Source organism: Salvelinus namaycush, chromosome 8 (assembly GCF_016432855.1).
Source record: "Salvelinus namaycush isolate Seneca chromosome 8, SaNama_1.0, whole genome shotgun sequence".
Taxonomy (NCBI): domain Eukaryota; kingdom Metazoa; phylum Chordata; class Actinopteri; order Salmoniformes; family Salmonidae; genus Salvelinus; species Salvelinus namaycush.
The window spans coordinates 19,643,634-19,660,100 of NC_052314.1; the positions used below are offsets into that span (position 1 = coordinate 19,643,634).

At 40.4% G+C, this 16,467-nt stretch overlaps 1 protein-coding gene across 4 annotated transcripts in view; it reads left to right on the forward strand.

Moving 5' to 3' along the window:
- Window positions 1-5,883: 5,883 nt before the first annotated feature.
- The window catches only part of LOC120052492 (nuclear factor 1 C-type-like), a 116,840-nt gene continuing 106,256 nt past the window's right edge, over window positions 5,884-16,467 (forward strand). For 3 of the 4 annotated variants that reach the window (XM_038999433.1, XM_038999435.1, XM_038999436.1), the window contains exon 1: window positions 8,459-8,914. In XM_038999433.1, coding sequence (XP_038855361.1) covers window positions 8,885-8,914 — 30 coding nt within the window. In that variant the 5' untranslated portion in view covers window positions 8,459-8,884. Of the gene's footprint in view, window positions 6,379-8,458; window positions 8,915-16,467 lie in introns of those variants that run through there. The other variant, XM_038999434.1, reaches the window with a different exon arrangement.

Sequence of the window (16,467 nt, forward strand, 5' to 3'; positions counted from 1 at the left end):
AATCTGCAAATGTATTTGGCAATAGGTGAATGAATCTCATGAATTGTATTGGGGAACCATGTGATTACACAAGTGGTTCTTGACTGAGTAGCCTAATGCAGTGGTTCCAAACTGTGGGGGTTCTTGCAGGAACATAACTGCCCAACTGAAACATTTGGATTTGACAGGACAGCAGGTGCAGTCACTTAACTGAAAAATGTAAAGATCTCCTAAATTTAAGGTAAGGTTTGTCCCTTGTATGATCTAAATTTGATATTGTTTTGTGATGATACCATATCTTTTAACATTTGTGTAAATCTTTCTAAAACAGAAAATGGACACAGTTCAATGGATATCAATCAACAAAGGGGTAAGAATATGTACTGTATGCTATAAGAATATGTTGAAGGCTAGCTGTATTGGGTGCAGAGACTGAACTGCTCACTTCTGTGTCTGTAGGTATACAGACGAGGAGGCATACAAAGGTATGTCTACTGGTATCACGACTCAGGACAAGACCCAGATGCAGACAGTTCGAATCACAGATGTTTATAGACAAAAACAGGGGGCAGGCAGACGACAGGTCAAGGGGCAGGCAGAGGTCAGTAATCCAGGGCAGTGTCAGAAAGGTACAGAACGGCAGGCAGGCTCAGGGTCAGGGTCAGGGCAGAATGGTCAAAACCGGAAAAACTAGAAAACAGGGACTACAGAGAACAGGAGTACGAGGAAAAACCACGCTGGTAGGCTTGACGAGGCAAGACGAACTGGCTACTGTCAAACAGAAAACACAGGTATAAATACACAGGGAATGATGGGTAAAATGGGCGACACCTGGAGGGGGGTGGAGACAAGGACAAGACAGGTGAAACAGATCAGGGTGTGACAATTGTTATGCAGATCACATGTACCACCCTCATCCATTACCTCTTCAATGAATATCCCGTAGGCCTCTACGTTATGGACAAGGTATATGTATGAAAACCATTATCAAAACAGCTTTTTTCATTCACATAAACCAAGGTATGAATACTGTCATGTGCATGTTTTGTTAAACATCTGTATAATTAAAAATGTTAGGATTCACAGACTTCACCCTCACTACACATCTGATGAATATAACAGGAAACCTGTTCGATCACCATGCACTGCAAAATCATTCTGGCTATGGATACGGAGGACATCAACACATTAACATCAACACACCAGAGGATATAACCATTGGACTTGGGGCTCGGCTGGGAGTTTACCATTATTTTGATTTTGTTATTGTGCTTTGCCACTAAAATCATAATAAACACTGACATCTAAAATGTTGTAATATTGTTGTTATTGTTATGCCTATTATTAATAATAATAGGGGAGGGGGTAGTTCAGATATTAACCCCAAAAGTTACTTCAAAAGGTTATTCGATGATCCATTGAGAGGGGTTCTTTGAAGAACTTATAGGGGTTCCCCCACAGTTTCAATTTGAAACCCCCTAAAAGATACTCCAGGAACCTTTTGTTTTTAGAGTGTACAATTGCAGGAAATAAGATTTAAAGCTGCTAAATTCTCTCCACCAACAAGAGGGGTGTGAACAGTTTGTGTCATGAACAGTTCTTGTGCCCATAGAAATAGATGTGGGATGTTCCCCAATGATGGAAGGGGGACCCCGAGTGAAAAGATTTGGGAACCCCTGGCCTAGTGTATGGTATTTAATCAAGTTGGCGTTTTTCTCACATTAAAATATGTTTTAATTTCCTCTATCTTGCAAAAGCAGTTTTTTTACCACATGTATGATTGACGTTGTCAAGTCCGATTTTACAGGTGGTGGAGGATGTTATTCTACTCCAATATCGATCATTTTTGCAGCGCATTACATGTATAGCCTACATCTTAACGTTTAACAGCACCACTGTTTTACTGCACATGGCCTAAATGTGTTGGTCCAAACCCTTATCTTGTTTACTGTCACTGGTCCCACACTGCATTATAAGATTATGTATTTCTGCTTCACTTTTTTCAACAATTGTTTTAAATAAATAAAAAGCTGTATAATGTCTCCTGATGGGCCAAATCCTAATTTGAGATTTCGGTCGCAATGATGTGGCAGTCTAAAAAAACTCTCTAACGTGCAGTACAGGCTGTCCATGTACTGGACGCTGGACAGGTGCTGGATCTGCCTCCATGAACCCAACAAAAATATAATTTTCAAGAAACAGTATGGAAACTATAGGCTACTACATATTTTAATAATAAAGGCAATATACTTTGAAATGTTCGAATCAAGTAGGCCTATTTCTGATGTAAACATAACTTGGGTTTAGGCTATATTAATACAATTGATTTAGCCTATAAGGCCTATCCATGAGAGAATGTAACGAGGTAAAGGTATCCTGATGACGACTCATTTATGAAATCAATCATTTACATTTTAAAACTAACTTCATGGTGGAGATTCTATGAAGTTTGCGCCACATGGTTTCACATTGAAAACTCATTCAGGCTAAAATACAAAAGCAACGTTTTTGTCCTTTCTGCAAGTTATCGTCAGTTTGATTTTCGGCTAATTTCATTTGAAATAAACCTACAGATAAGAGTTTTTAGAAAAATAACTACCCAACATCCGTTTTTTAAGAAGTACAGGTAAAAGAAAAAAAGAGTGACCAATCCCAAGTATGCCGAGGTTAAAATAACTTTCCAATTAGAGATGGTTGTGATTTCAGAATCGTATTTTCCCTTTGTCTCCTTTTGATTCGTGCAACCATGGACCAGTGAATGTTTCCCGACAGTTAATTAGACATTTCAGCAGCTAGCCAAAACCTGTTGCATTAGTTATTCTGATTTCATTCCGTATATGCTGAGTTTAACAAACACTCGTCCAAGCAAGTGAATTCGTTTGGCCAGAGGCTTTCTATTCAACACAAGATCATTGAGTTTCTGTTTGTTTCCTGTTTAATTCATGTTGTTCTTGTCGTCCTTTACAAAACGATCAAAAACATTGTAATAGCATTTACTCCTGCTTAGGGGTTTTATAGAATAAACAATGATTGGATGTCAGACCTAAAACGTATAAACAAAACAACCACAAATATACAAGAAACCATAAAATTGATCCCACAGTGTAATGTAAAATATCTCATACACTCTAAAAATAAAAGGCTCCTGGAGTATCCTTTAGAGGTTCTTCAAATTGAAACTGTGGGGGAACCCCTATAAATTCTTCAAAGAACCCTTTAAAAAAGGGTTCTTCAAAGAACTACTATATATGGATCCTCGAAGAACCCTTTGAAGAACCTTTTGGGGTTCGATTTTTTAACCACCCCCCTCCCCTATTATTATTAATAATACGCATAACAATAAGAACAATAACGCAATATTTTAGTTGTCAGTGTTTATTATGATTTTAGTGGCAAAGCAGAATAGAAAAATCTAAATATGAGGTAAACTCCCAGCAGAGCCCCAAGTCCAATGCGTATATTAGTGGAACATGAAAATGATTTAGTATTTTAAATCCCATCTCAGAAAAAATAAAAATGATTATTATTCTTCATAAATGCAGCTAAGGGACATTAAGCTTAACTGTCAAAGTAATGTGACATTTGAAAAATATTACTGTTTGTTTCAAAGAAATACTATTTTGTTTTACCTCATATCACCAGTTTGGGCAAAAAGGTTTGAAGTTAGTCTTCAAATTATACATTTACGGTTATTGATAATCAAAGCATGGTAAAAACAAAACATGAATTTCACCCCAATCGATTTAAAAAAAAATTATGTTATCCAGGAGTTGAGCAACAAGTTACAATTTTATTTTAGCATACGAAGGGTTAAATATTCTGGCTAAATATTTGCGTTTTCCGTGAGCAGATTTTATGGAAATCATGCTTTCAATTGTATAAACCAGCATTTTCTAAAAACAGAACACAATGTCAAGTTTGCCTGGTCGGGCCTAGATCTAACTGTATCAAACATGATCAAATAAAAAGTGCACTAAAAGTAAAAGGAAGAAAACACTCACACAATCTGCCTCTCCAGCTCTTGAATGGATTGTCTCATTTCTGTCTCATATATTAGCAAATACTCCAGTATGGATTTTGTATGATCAGTTCACTGTTAAAATGCAAACCTGAGACTTAAATTCAAACAGGTGTATTATCCCATTGCATAACCAAGCTCGTAAACCTAGTCGAGATAAGACCTTAATATTCTTCATCAAATTATGCTATTAAGATTCTAATTAACAGGGCCATTTGACCTTTGACATCAAACAGTGAAGGGAAATCGAAAGAGGAGAATAATCCAGTAACAGCCTATACATTGGGGATTTCATTGCTACTGAAAATCATTAGTTCAGGTTAGATAACGACAAAAAGCCTTGCATGCGAGAGACAATCTCTTCAAACCAGATTCTATAATTGCACTAAAGACCAAATCCTTCAATCAAAGAAGGCATATTCACTTAGGTCAATTTTCACTGTTACAATTCTACAATTATGTAGTAATATTGAAGTGCTTTATCATTTTGGAAGAATGTGGTCATGGCCTACAGTTTTCAGTAACACTTTATTTTAAGGGTCTATAATAAACCATTTTTAAGGCATTTATAAACAATCTGATCAACATTTATTGATCATTACTCCTACATTTCTAAGTTATTCACACGTGATGTTTAACGAAATACATGTTTAAGGAAATATATATATATTTCCTTAAACATCCTGTGTTGTGTGCTTATTCTTTACCAGGTACTGCAGGAATGTCTACCAATGCATGTCCATCTTTTTGTGAGAAGTTACACTGGTCACTCAGAACATTTATAAAGTATTTATAACATGTAAATAGCACTCATTTTAGATTTGAAACTGCCAAAATACGTTACTAATGATTGGTAAATGGTTTGCTAATGTGGGGGTAATGATTAATAAATGGTGAACATACAATTGATAAAAAAATGTTTATTACAGACCCTTAAAATAAAGTCTTACCCAGTTTTCAAACACGTTAGTCCTAATGAACTGACACGCAGAAAGCAGTTGAACACACTGGGTTAATTCTTTGGAAATGTCACACTTATAAACTCATGCAGGACTTCCCTAAATATTTTCAGTTGTAACATGTCATAGGCCACATACTTTCGTGAGTTTTGAAGAATATTGGTAAAATATATATATATATTTTTAAAATCCATTATTAAGCTGCAGAAACCAGCTGAATGCGCAGGGTTAATTTCGTGTAAAAGTCAATTTATAAGAATACTTATGCTACATTCATGAAAATGGAATATCAATAGAAAAACGATTAGGCTACGAATTATGAATAATTATTAATTAATTACAAATGATCTTGTGTTTGGAATGTTAGGCTATTATAGTCAACTTCAGATATATTTTCCTTGAGGATGGATGCATAACCGTCTGTGGTCAAGTTCCCTTCTCCCTTCTGAAAGGTTTGAGCAAAGTGGGGTTAAAAGCAATGACAGATTTGACAACACCTGACACGTTGACAGCTCTTCAAACCATTGTGCAGGTGTAATACATACTGAGGATGTAATACACCCCCCCCCCCCCCCCCCCCCCCCACACACACACACACACACACACACACAATAAAAACAAGACCAATATTGTTATAGGCTGTTATATCTCTATTATAGAATGTATATCTCTCTGAGATTACAACATGTTTTGTAATAGCGTCTCACAGTGGGCAATAGTTGTCTTTTAGCTTTTTATAAACTACGCCATCAAGTGCAACACTAATAGAATGCGTTAAGCCACACACACTACCTCGCCCTCTCTCTCGCGCGCACACACACACACGCACACACACACACACACACACCCGCACCCGCGCACACAGACACACACACCACCTTCGCGTTTCATCTATTCCTTCCCCGAGACGACTGTAAGATCTCCTATGAGCCCATCGTTCGGGACGTCTTTAAGGACGTTCACATACAGACGAAGCATTGATACCACATATTAAGGACATCTAGGCTATGTGTAGCCTACAATGCTGCAAATCAATGAGACCGAAGGATCAGTTCTGTAATTTAAAGATATAAAAACAATAACAGCACTATACATTACGACACTGTCAAGCGGTGTACAGTTTGCAGAATCTGCCCGAAATCGTTCAGCCCGTAGCTATATTATAGGGAAATCTTTATTTTGTCCCATTTTACCTTGTAGCGAAGATTCTACGGGGATTGACGCTGCAGACTTCGCGTGGGACGTTTCTATTTGATCTCTGCGGGTTATTCTCCCCTCCGAAGACCACGGATTACTTCTGTTCGCGGATAAATGGATATGGAATAATAATAAAAACACGTCGACGAGATGACCATGCTTTGAACCGCGGTGCTGCATAAACTATAACTTGTCTGGGGGGGTTGACAGTTTCGCTTCGAAATGGTACGTTTACAAATCAATTTCATCTTTATTTGTCCATGTTACAACAGACGCAAGGCGAGAATGATCACGCGTCAGTTGTGTGCACTCTGTAAAGTCAAATTGAGATTGCGTAGAGCTGCATTTTGGTGTTCTGCTCCTTTCCGTCTTTCTCGGCAGGCTACTCCTTTTATTGTTGGTTTTCAGCCAAGCGGAGTATTTGTGGGAAAGGCTAGAAATGCAGACATATGGTATATTTATGTTACACCTGCGCGTAATGATTGATATAGCCTACAAAGCGTTTTGGCACTTCTCCGCAGTGAAAGTTATTCGTTTTTTTTGTTGCCAGTTTGACTAGTGCAGCGCAGATGTATATTCACCACGGGATGTTGAAGTTCAAAGCCAATATACTCTGTGCCCGGTTAGAGTTTGTTCAGCAGAAAATGGCCGCAGCCAGAGCCAGAGCCGCAGGGGCGCCGGCATGAATTTGAACCATAGACCGACAGAGGCGCTCCGTCCCTGGATGTAGTGCCGTTATAACCCACATAGCCTACTTGCAGAGTTGCAATCGGAGTGTTTTGAAAGTGCACTCAATTGGCATGGGGATATTTAGAGTCTGTGTGAAAACAATATACTTTCTCTGGCCTACTGTTTTGGAAATATCAAATAAATATATTCAGGGCGTTATATTTCGGGATGTCATAGATAACAAAATGGCCAATTCTTCCAGTTATGTCTGAACTGCAGTTCACTTCACTTCATGAAGGCTGATTTACCCGCCACCACCAACGAACCGCTACAGACGTTAAATTTGTGCTACATGGATTGCATTCCGTTATTACATTATACTTGGCTTATATAACGTTATTGCCAACTCAGGGTGTTAACTAATATTGATGCAGACAACATTGTCCCTTCAGACTGATCTCAGAATAGTTTTCTCAACTTTGCCAGATATAAACTGGTCTGGTACTCACTTAAAGTAGACCAAGAAAGTTTATATTTCATTTTCTCTTCTGGCTTCATGGAGAGTCGTTAATACTCTTGTGTTCGTGATGACATGGGGATATATCTTTTAAGGGGAGATACAGGAATATTAGGCCTATTTTAGTATAGAATCCCAACCATTGATATCAATCAAACTGTGTAACATTTGGAGTCTTTTCAAACTTTAATGCTACAATAACTTTATACGTACACTTTATTGGCTACTTACTATCCCTTAGTTTAAAACTTGTTGTTGTGTGCATAGTTACAAAAGCAGAATGTGTCCATAAAGTCGAAAGACATCATCTTTCTTGGATAGTTCTCCAAATATTATTGTCATTACACCGACCACTTGTTTTGTGTGCAAGTCACATCTGATAATAATAAATACAATACTGTAGAAATTGATAAAAGTAGGTTACATCTGAATTCAATGAAAAGTAACAGTATGCTCACCACAGACGTGTATAGCTTATTATTAGTTTGTATAGATGTCAGTGTGACATGGCCTCCCTATGTGCATGCATATATTATAGAAAACAGTTACCTTTATAACGGATGATGCATTTAGAAGCTTGGTTTTCTGAATGGTAGGCTATAATTGCATGATTAGGATATCTACGTTATCTGAGTTTTTTTTAAACAAATCTTAGCAATTCTGATCATTTCATAAAGCTGTTGAACTTAGATGACATTACATTTTAGTCATTTAGCAGACGGATCTTATCCAGAGCGACTTACAGTAGTGAGAGCCTACATTTTCTTACCATGCTCTACCAACTGAGCCACACGGGACCGCAGCTTAATGAAGTGTAGTAATAACAGCTCAATTAAGTGTAGTTCATTTTGTAGTTTAGTCATGAGGCCACTTGGTAGTGCAGGCTACTGTATCTGTGAACCAACGCACTCAAATGGTTCATAGGCCAATTACGCAGCAAGTTGCCACAGACACGATTTTGAATTAACGCTACAAGCGCACATGCAAAGTCGCTGTCCTCGATGCTGGGATAGGCTATGCGAGGGAGGGAGTGTGCGCACTTGCATGGGCGAGAGAAAGTCCTCTGCAATTTGTCTTTCTAACCATCCGTACCAGTGTTGCACCTGATCTAAACGCATTACTTTGTTTAATTCGTGGATTTAATGGGTATTGCCACATGGAATCAGGGTTACTGCTTCTTTAAGTGATTTTTTGGGGATGGGCTATTTTCATAACGTCATTTAATTCCTCCCTCTTTTTCATTTTCTCGTTCTTTGATTATTTTTTCTCCCCCCATTTCCTAAATGGAACAGATTGCCCGAGCATTTTCATTTCCCAGCTTTCCCAATTTGTTGTATTAAAAGTTAGCCTACTCTTTTTATTTTACAGTATTTTTTAAGTTGAACTTTTCTTCTGTATTTGAGGGCTTACATCTCAGTGGACGTAAACTGCAAGTCAATTGGGGCGATGGTGGAGGTGCAATGATGATGATGAACTTTAAAATAATGATTCACTAACTTGTTTGTCTTTTTCTACCTGACAAGTTGTTATAAGTTCCTTTTCATCATGATGTACTCTCCTCTCTGTCTTACTCAGGTAAATGATTCCTTACTTTTGGGGGGGAGTTATTATGCATGTGCGTCTGTCTTGACTGAACGTGGCTGTGAAATACAGATGATATTTCAGTTTAGAAAAGGGCGGGATGAGTGTTGTTGGCACAGTCCTTAACGAGACGCGGAAACCCGAGTCTCTCAGCCTCTATTAACTTCAGACTTTTTGTTATCACTATTTTACTCAATAGCATTATGCCGACTCATATTTAACGTATATTTTTAGTCTCAGCTTTTCATTAAGTTTGTTTACCTTGGAGAAGTATAAGGCTAAAGTGTCCGCATTTTCATTCATTAGCTGTGACCGATGCAGGGCGCATGATGGCAAGCTGTGCATGCCGGAAGTATCATCAGAATTGTTAATCATAAAGTATCATCAAAAATTAGGCTATCAACCCGGTGTATGGGAGCGTTTCCCCCGAAGTATTCTACTCATTTTTGAGTTTAGGAGGGACAACAAACCACCCCCGAGAACTGTGGTCAGGCAAGGGAGCACTTCGGTTTAGTATTGATGTCCTGATTAATTATTTAAATGCTTATAATCTTTGGAAATAAAAAAGGCAATACAAACCAATAGTTTGTCGTTGGATAAGGATTAGTGTCTGCTCTCTCTCTCTCATGGAGTAGTGTGCACTTGTGTTTTGCGGCATTTTGTGTATCCAAATAGTCTATCAGTTTATTGAGAACACTACTCAGCATACTGTGATATCAGGATGTTTATTTAGAATATGTAATAGTGAACAAGTCAGAGCCACATTTCTTACCTGTTGTTGATTCTTTCTAATTGTGTTTTTGTCGTATGCATGAGAATTAGGCCTATTTTGAGTCAGGTTGACGCACGGTTTTGGACATCTAGTTAAAATATAATAAATGTTGATCTAGTACGCATCCAATTAACATTTAATTAAGTTGTAATTGAGTAGATAATATTGCATAGAATTTTAATGTAAAACTTAGAATGAAGTGATATGTAAAGAAAGGCACTGCCTGGCCTATATGATAAATCAAGTTTCCTATGACCTTTGTATTGCAAGGTAGGCCTATTACAGGCCATGGCTGGTTTTGAGGAGCCTATTTCAATATATAGGTGGATGTATTTCACTTGGGTAAAACTATCCAAATAGGAAAAAATCTCTCTTCAATTTATTGATAGCCTTTAGCTACCATTTACACGCAATAAGGTATAGCCACAAAGTCTACATATAGGCCTACTGTAGTTCACCAGTAAAATTATAATTTGTTGGTCATTTTCAAATGGAATTCCACTTAACTTAATTCACAAAGTACATAGTAATAAAGGGATTGTAAATCAATAATATACCTTGTTTTAATAGCTGAAGACATAAATAGTACTGTAGTTTCCGTGAATAAATGCACTGCAAGAGGAATCCAGGGAAGAAGGGTTTGGGTTTTCTTGCATGGTTCTGAACTGTTATTGTGAAGGACTGTTTTTAATTCAGCAGAGGAAAGAATATTAGGCTAAATTCCTCATGTTGCTGTATGCAACAGGTTCCATATGTTTTACTGAATGTATATTTCAATAGTATTGTAACTTAACATTGTAGTAATACTGGTGACAGTTGTATTATTAATATGCTTATGGAGTTGCCTCATATGAATAGTAGCAGTTCAAACATAATAATGCATTAAGGCCTTGGCCTATTTTATTTACAAAAGTTTATTGATGTCTCAGGTAGTGGCATTATATTTTTACTGAAATGTCCAGTATATAATTATGAATGGTTAAAATTAGCTGATGAATGTATTGTTTATTCATTGAGATTATCCAAATGAAATAATGAAGATGGTAAACCAAGTGTGATGTGAAAAGGAGTTCTATTTTTGGTCTTGAAATTAAGTCTGGAAGGCGATACACTCCTAGTGTATGCAGCCAACTGGTTTGTTGTATTGCTCATATGCATATCTTTAAACGTTTGGAACATTAGTGAATTCAGACTTGTTTAATGGTAGTAGAATATCAGTGTCGTTTGTAATATTTAGATGAATGTTAGTAAAGCAAAATAGTTCATTTTAAAACAGCAGAGATGGGCTCTTTTCCTTGAGTTGAGTTCACAACATAATAATACATTCCTATGTATTTGAACTTTTAAACACTTGTGACAATGAGTACAAATAAATCTGCATTCTGAAGAATAATAGGCCTACAATATCTAAATGAGGGGAAGATATTTTTGTTTACAAAGTTATCTAAAGTTGGAGTTATGGTTGAGGTACTTTGCCGTACTAATTTGTGAGCCATGAACAACCCGCTTGCCTCCACCTTAGGAGAGCTGCTCTCGTGTCCAGCTCAAGTTGCACCTTTTCCTGGTGTGGTTTTTGAGAGGGTCTGATAGCGGGAGTGAGCCAGGCTGAGCTCCACAGTGTGCTGCTACTCTGTACTGTAGCTGCAGCAGGCCAGCCAGCTAGGCAGGCAGGCGGGAGGTGCAGGGCCGTACCAGGCTTGTGTGAGGCCTCTCGTCTGCTGGCTGTTTGAGGCAGGGAGAGAGAGGAAGCCAGGGAGAGAGAGGAAGGTAGGGAGAGAGGTAGGCGGGGAGAGAGGGGAAGGCAGGGAGAGAGAGGAAGGTAGAGGGAGGCAGGGAGAGAGGGGAAGGCAGGGAGAGAGAGGAAGGCAGGGAGAGAGGGGAAGGCAGGGAGAGAGAGGAAGGTATAGGGAGGCAGGGAGAGAGGGGAAGGCAGGGAGAGAGAGGAAGGCAGGGAGAGAGGGAGGCAGAGCGTGCCAGACAACACTGCTGCCGCTCTGGTTCTGCTGGCAACCTGAAGGGCTGTGGCACTGCTAATGCTAAACACAAGTTATTACGCATTATTCCTTTACTGCTTCTTTTCCTCTCTGTTGCTGACAAATGCAGATAGATGCAGACGTTTTGTTCGTTTTGTTACCTCTTCCAAGAAGCTGATTTGATTTTTCACTTCCGAGTTTAATTTACATGAAATCATAAGCGATTCTCCTTTAAGGTCTGACTGAGTTTTTGCTGACCCTTGCTTAGAAAATCATTTTCAGCAGGTTTCCCTGCTTGAAGGACTGTTGTGGTGGTGAGCTTAAGGGGCATAACCCGAAGCTAGTATCAGTATGGTCAATAAACATTGCCATGACTAAGTGCATGCCCTGTGCTACAAAGTGATAGCCAAACCAGGGTATTCCTACAGCAGCATTTAAAAAGAGATGGAGGCTAATATCCATTTTAAGAGGGATTAGAGCAAGACAATGAGTATGCAGGGGTTTAATACTTGTAAACATACATGTGAAATTCATGGAAGATATTTACTGAATTTATCATGGTGAATCACATGAACATGAATAACATAAAATGATGACCCACCTTTTGTTTTGTAAAGGCATACATGTACATGGTAGAGTACTTTGAAGCATGCCAGCTTATATTATCTGTCAATATTGGATTATTTTGATGAGTTAGTAAAACCATGCCGCTGATGCGTTGTGTGTCTGCTGGAGATCTGTGAGTCTCAAATCCCACTGTGCTGGAAGTGCACTGTCATGCCCCCATTTTCTCATCCATTCAGTCTGTTAGAGCTGCAATTAGTGCCCCAAGGGAGAACCCAGCGTCGGGTCGAGTCAGGCCTGAGCTGGTCGCTACACAGCCCAACCATTTCACCATATTAAAACTCACCCAACTTTCATTAATTTCTGTCATTTGTCAAGTTGTACTTTTTTGCTCTGTGTTTTGTTGTAATGGATGTGAAATCTAAACCTCTACTGATATTTCTCTCTCATTCAACACAGGCCTGTCTTTTTGTCCATGCTGTACGTATAGTTTGCACGGTTGTTTCCATTGATCCACCCGCATAATAGTTTTGCTTTTGTGCAATCAGTGCCTGCGTTGCATAAGCGCGTTATAAAATGTAGGTTTTCCCCCATTATTTTTAGGCCCAGCCTCAACAAGAACAATTTTTGTGTAACAGTTGTTCTGGGGCTAGCAGACAGAGCAGGCCCTTCTTTAATTTATGCTGAAATGTTCTGCACCCCTCTCCATGGTTGGACACATTGTGTTTGAAGTGCCGCTCGCTGCTCTCTCAAACCCAACAGTTTCCAAAAGAACCCCTGCTGGGTAGAGACTGGTATCTCTGAAGGCATCATTGCCGGAATGGGGGTGGGGAGAGTTCATTCGGAACAGAAATGCTTGCCCCACTTTTCCTCTCAGTGTCCTGAGTGGCACAACAGTCCTGGACGTGCTGTCCCTCTGCACCGCTCATCAGATGCACTGCCTCTAGTGATGGTCGCTCGCTGCCTGTGTGTGCCAATCAACATACTAATGAAGTTTATTTTGATTATTGGCCTCTCCAGAGTGTTGGGGGAGGGTCTTCTACTTTTTAAAAGTCTTTATTTATTCATGTCAGGAAGTGGAAAAATGGGACGGGTCTTAAGTAGAGCAGCTGCCTTCATGTGTTGATCCTGTTGACTGTCTGATTGTCACTAGGGGAAAGTGGGGAAAGTGGGAGGGCGGGGGCCCTGAAAAGTGCCCGCAGTTATAAAACCTAGAGCTCTTGTCATAGAGACTGGGACTCCATGTGGCTGTCGTTGCAGATGTCTGTCGAAGGTTGGCTGCATTTTATATCACACCCAGGTTCCTCGGCAGGGAGCATGGTGAGCAGAATTTTTAAATATTTACAGTATGATGCCTTGTTTAAATTCCACCTGAATATGCAGCCTCCTCTCATCGGCAGCCAGGGGAGGTTAGAACTGAGGAAGCTTTCTGGGCTTTTCACTTTTGGCCAGGCCAGACCAGGGTGTAGCTAGCTGTCTGTGACAGGCACAGCCAGGTTGGCAATGTCTCTCTTGTGGAATGATGCTTATAATGGATTCCTTGGCCTGCAAAGCCCTGGCGCAGAACTGGTATACAGGAGCCAGTTATAACAACTGACTTGGGTCTCTGAAGTGCTATTAGGATTCTGAGATAGAAGGAATTAAAAACACTAGGCTACACTTCAGCTCACAGCTCTGTGGTTGTGTTCCCAATTCCTATTCAGTTGTTATTTGTATTTGGTACAAATATGTATCATATCTATTATTATATACCCACATGGACAGAGTTTTGGATATGGTAAGACATAGTCTTTGCTGTGTTTACTATCAGTGTATATGTCTTGGAAATGGATGAAAGCTTGTCAAGGCAGGCAGTTTGTTTCATAGTTAGAGGGTTTGAGGCTCAGATTTAGAGGGTTTGAGGCTCAGATTTAGAGGGTTTGAGGCTCAGATTTAGAGGGTTTGAGACTCAGAGTTAGAGGGTTTGAGGCTCAGAGTTAGGGAGTTTGAGGCTCCGAGTTAGGGGGTTTGAGGCTCAGAGTCAGGAGGTTTGAGGCTCAGAGTTAGGGTGTTTGAGGCTCAGAGTTAGGGTGTTTGAGGCTCAGAGTTAGGGTGTTTGAGGCTCAGAGTTAGGAGGTTTGAGGCTCAGCGTTAGGGGGTTTGAGGCTCCGAGTTAGGGAGTTTGAGGCTCAGAGTCAGGACTTTTGAGGCTCAGAGTTAGGGTGTTGGAGGCTCAGAGTTAGGAGGTTTGAGGCTCAGAGTTAGGGTGTTGGAGGCTCAGAGTTAGGAGGTTTGAGGCTCAGAGTTAGGGTGTTTGAGGCTCAGAGTTAGGAGGTTTGAGGCTCAGCGTTAAGGGGTTTGAGGCTCCGAGTTAGGGAGTTTGATGCTCAGAGTCAGGACTTTTGAGACTCAGAGTTAGGGTGTTGGAGGCTCAGAGTTAGGTAGGTTTGAGGCTCCGAGTTAGGAGGTTTGAGGCTCAGAGTTAGGAGGTTTGAGACTCAGCGTTAGGAGGTTTGAGGATCAGCGTTAGGAGATTTGAGGCTCAGAGTTAGGTTTGAGGCTCAGAGTCAGGACTTTTGAGACTCAGAGTTAGGGTGTTGGAGGCTCAGAGTTAGGGTGTTTGAGGCTCAGAGTTAGGGTGTTGGAGGCTCAGAGTTAGGGTGTTGGAGGCTCAGAGTTAGGGTGTTGGAGGCTCAGAGTTAGGGTGTTGGAGGCTCAGAGTTAGGGTGTTGGAGGCTCAGAGTTAGGAGGTTTGAGGCTCAGAGTTAGGGTGTTGGAGGCTCAGAGTTAGGAGGTTTGAGGCTCAGAGTTAGGGTGTTGGAGGCTCAGAGTTAGGAGGTTTGAGGCTCAGAGTTAGGGAGTTTGATGCTCAGAGTTAGGAGGTTTGAGGCTCAGAGTTAGGGTGTTGGAGGCTCAGAGTTAGGGTGTTGGAGGCTCAGAGTTATGGTGTTGGAGGCTCAGAGTTAGGAGGTTTGAGGCTCAGAGTTAGGTAGGTTTGAGGCTCAGCGTTAGGAGGTTTGAGTCTCAGAGTTAGGGTGTTTGAGGCTCAGAGTTAGGTAGGTTTGAGGCTCAGCGTTAGGAGGTTTGAGTCTCAGAGTTAGGTTTGAGGCTCAGCGTTAGGAGGTTTGAGGCTCAGAGTTAGGAGGTTTGAGGCTCAGAGTTAGGAGGTTTGAGGCTCAGAGTTAGGAGGTTTGAGGCTCAGAGTTAGGAGGGTTGAGGTTCAGTAGTAGGTCGACGTGAGAAGAACCTCAGCTCTTGGCAACACAAACAGAGTGCTGCTGGAGAGGCTTTTTGAAATGGTCCAACTGGAGGGCTATCAAAAATATACTGTTGCCGTGGCACAGCGCTGTGTTTATTTAAAATATCTTTGGTCCACTGCTGTTGCCAATGTAGCCTCGTTATGCACTGAACTGAATTCCTGGGTTTTAACCGTTCACTTATTCTTTCTTTCTAATGTCCACCAAACTTTATTCTTAAATGTACCATGGAGTGAATAAAATGGGAATAGTTTCTCAAGGATTTTGCTCATCAGAGCTTCATGTTGTCTTTGTGTGAGGTTGTACGCCACGCAGTTTATATTGAGCCGACAGTGATATTGATTGTTTATCAGGAATACTCTGGCACTTGACAAGTCTCAACACAGAGGGATAGAAAGGGAATTCAGGGTCTTGGCTCTCTCTCTCTCTCTCTCTCTCTGTGTGTGTGTGTGTGTGTGTGTGTGTGTGTGTGTGTGTGTGTGTGTGTGTGCGTGCGCGCGCGCGCGTGCGTGCGTGCGTGCGTGCGTGCGTGCGTGCGTGCGTGCGTGCGTGTGGTAGAGGTGAGGAGTGGCAGTGGAGAGGGCAGATCCCTTTGACATCTCTTCTTCTGTGTACTGCAATACAAAATAACGGTATAGACAGCAATTGCTTTAGCAGTGTGTGAAGAAGGGGCTGTTGTTTGTGACCGTATGAGAGGAATGGTAAGCGAGGAACTAGAGCTGTATTTTGTGATTGGGATCCAGTCATGCACAACGGCCACTGCGGGTGCTTTCAGAAGGTGAATCATACACATTTTGTATGGCTTGAGCTTTTATTCTAGAGCTGAAATTCGAATGTCTTTGCTCAGTTTCGGACAATATGAGACAGCCATGTGTGACTTCCAGTCTCTTCACAGTTTTAATTTAATTTAATTTTAATTAATGACGTTTTGAGTAGCTTGTACACCACTTTATTTCAATCCTTGATATTAATATGGGTACTTCATTACTAGCTGAAATTAGG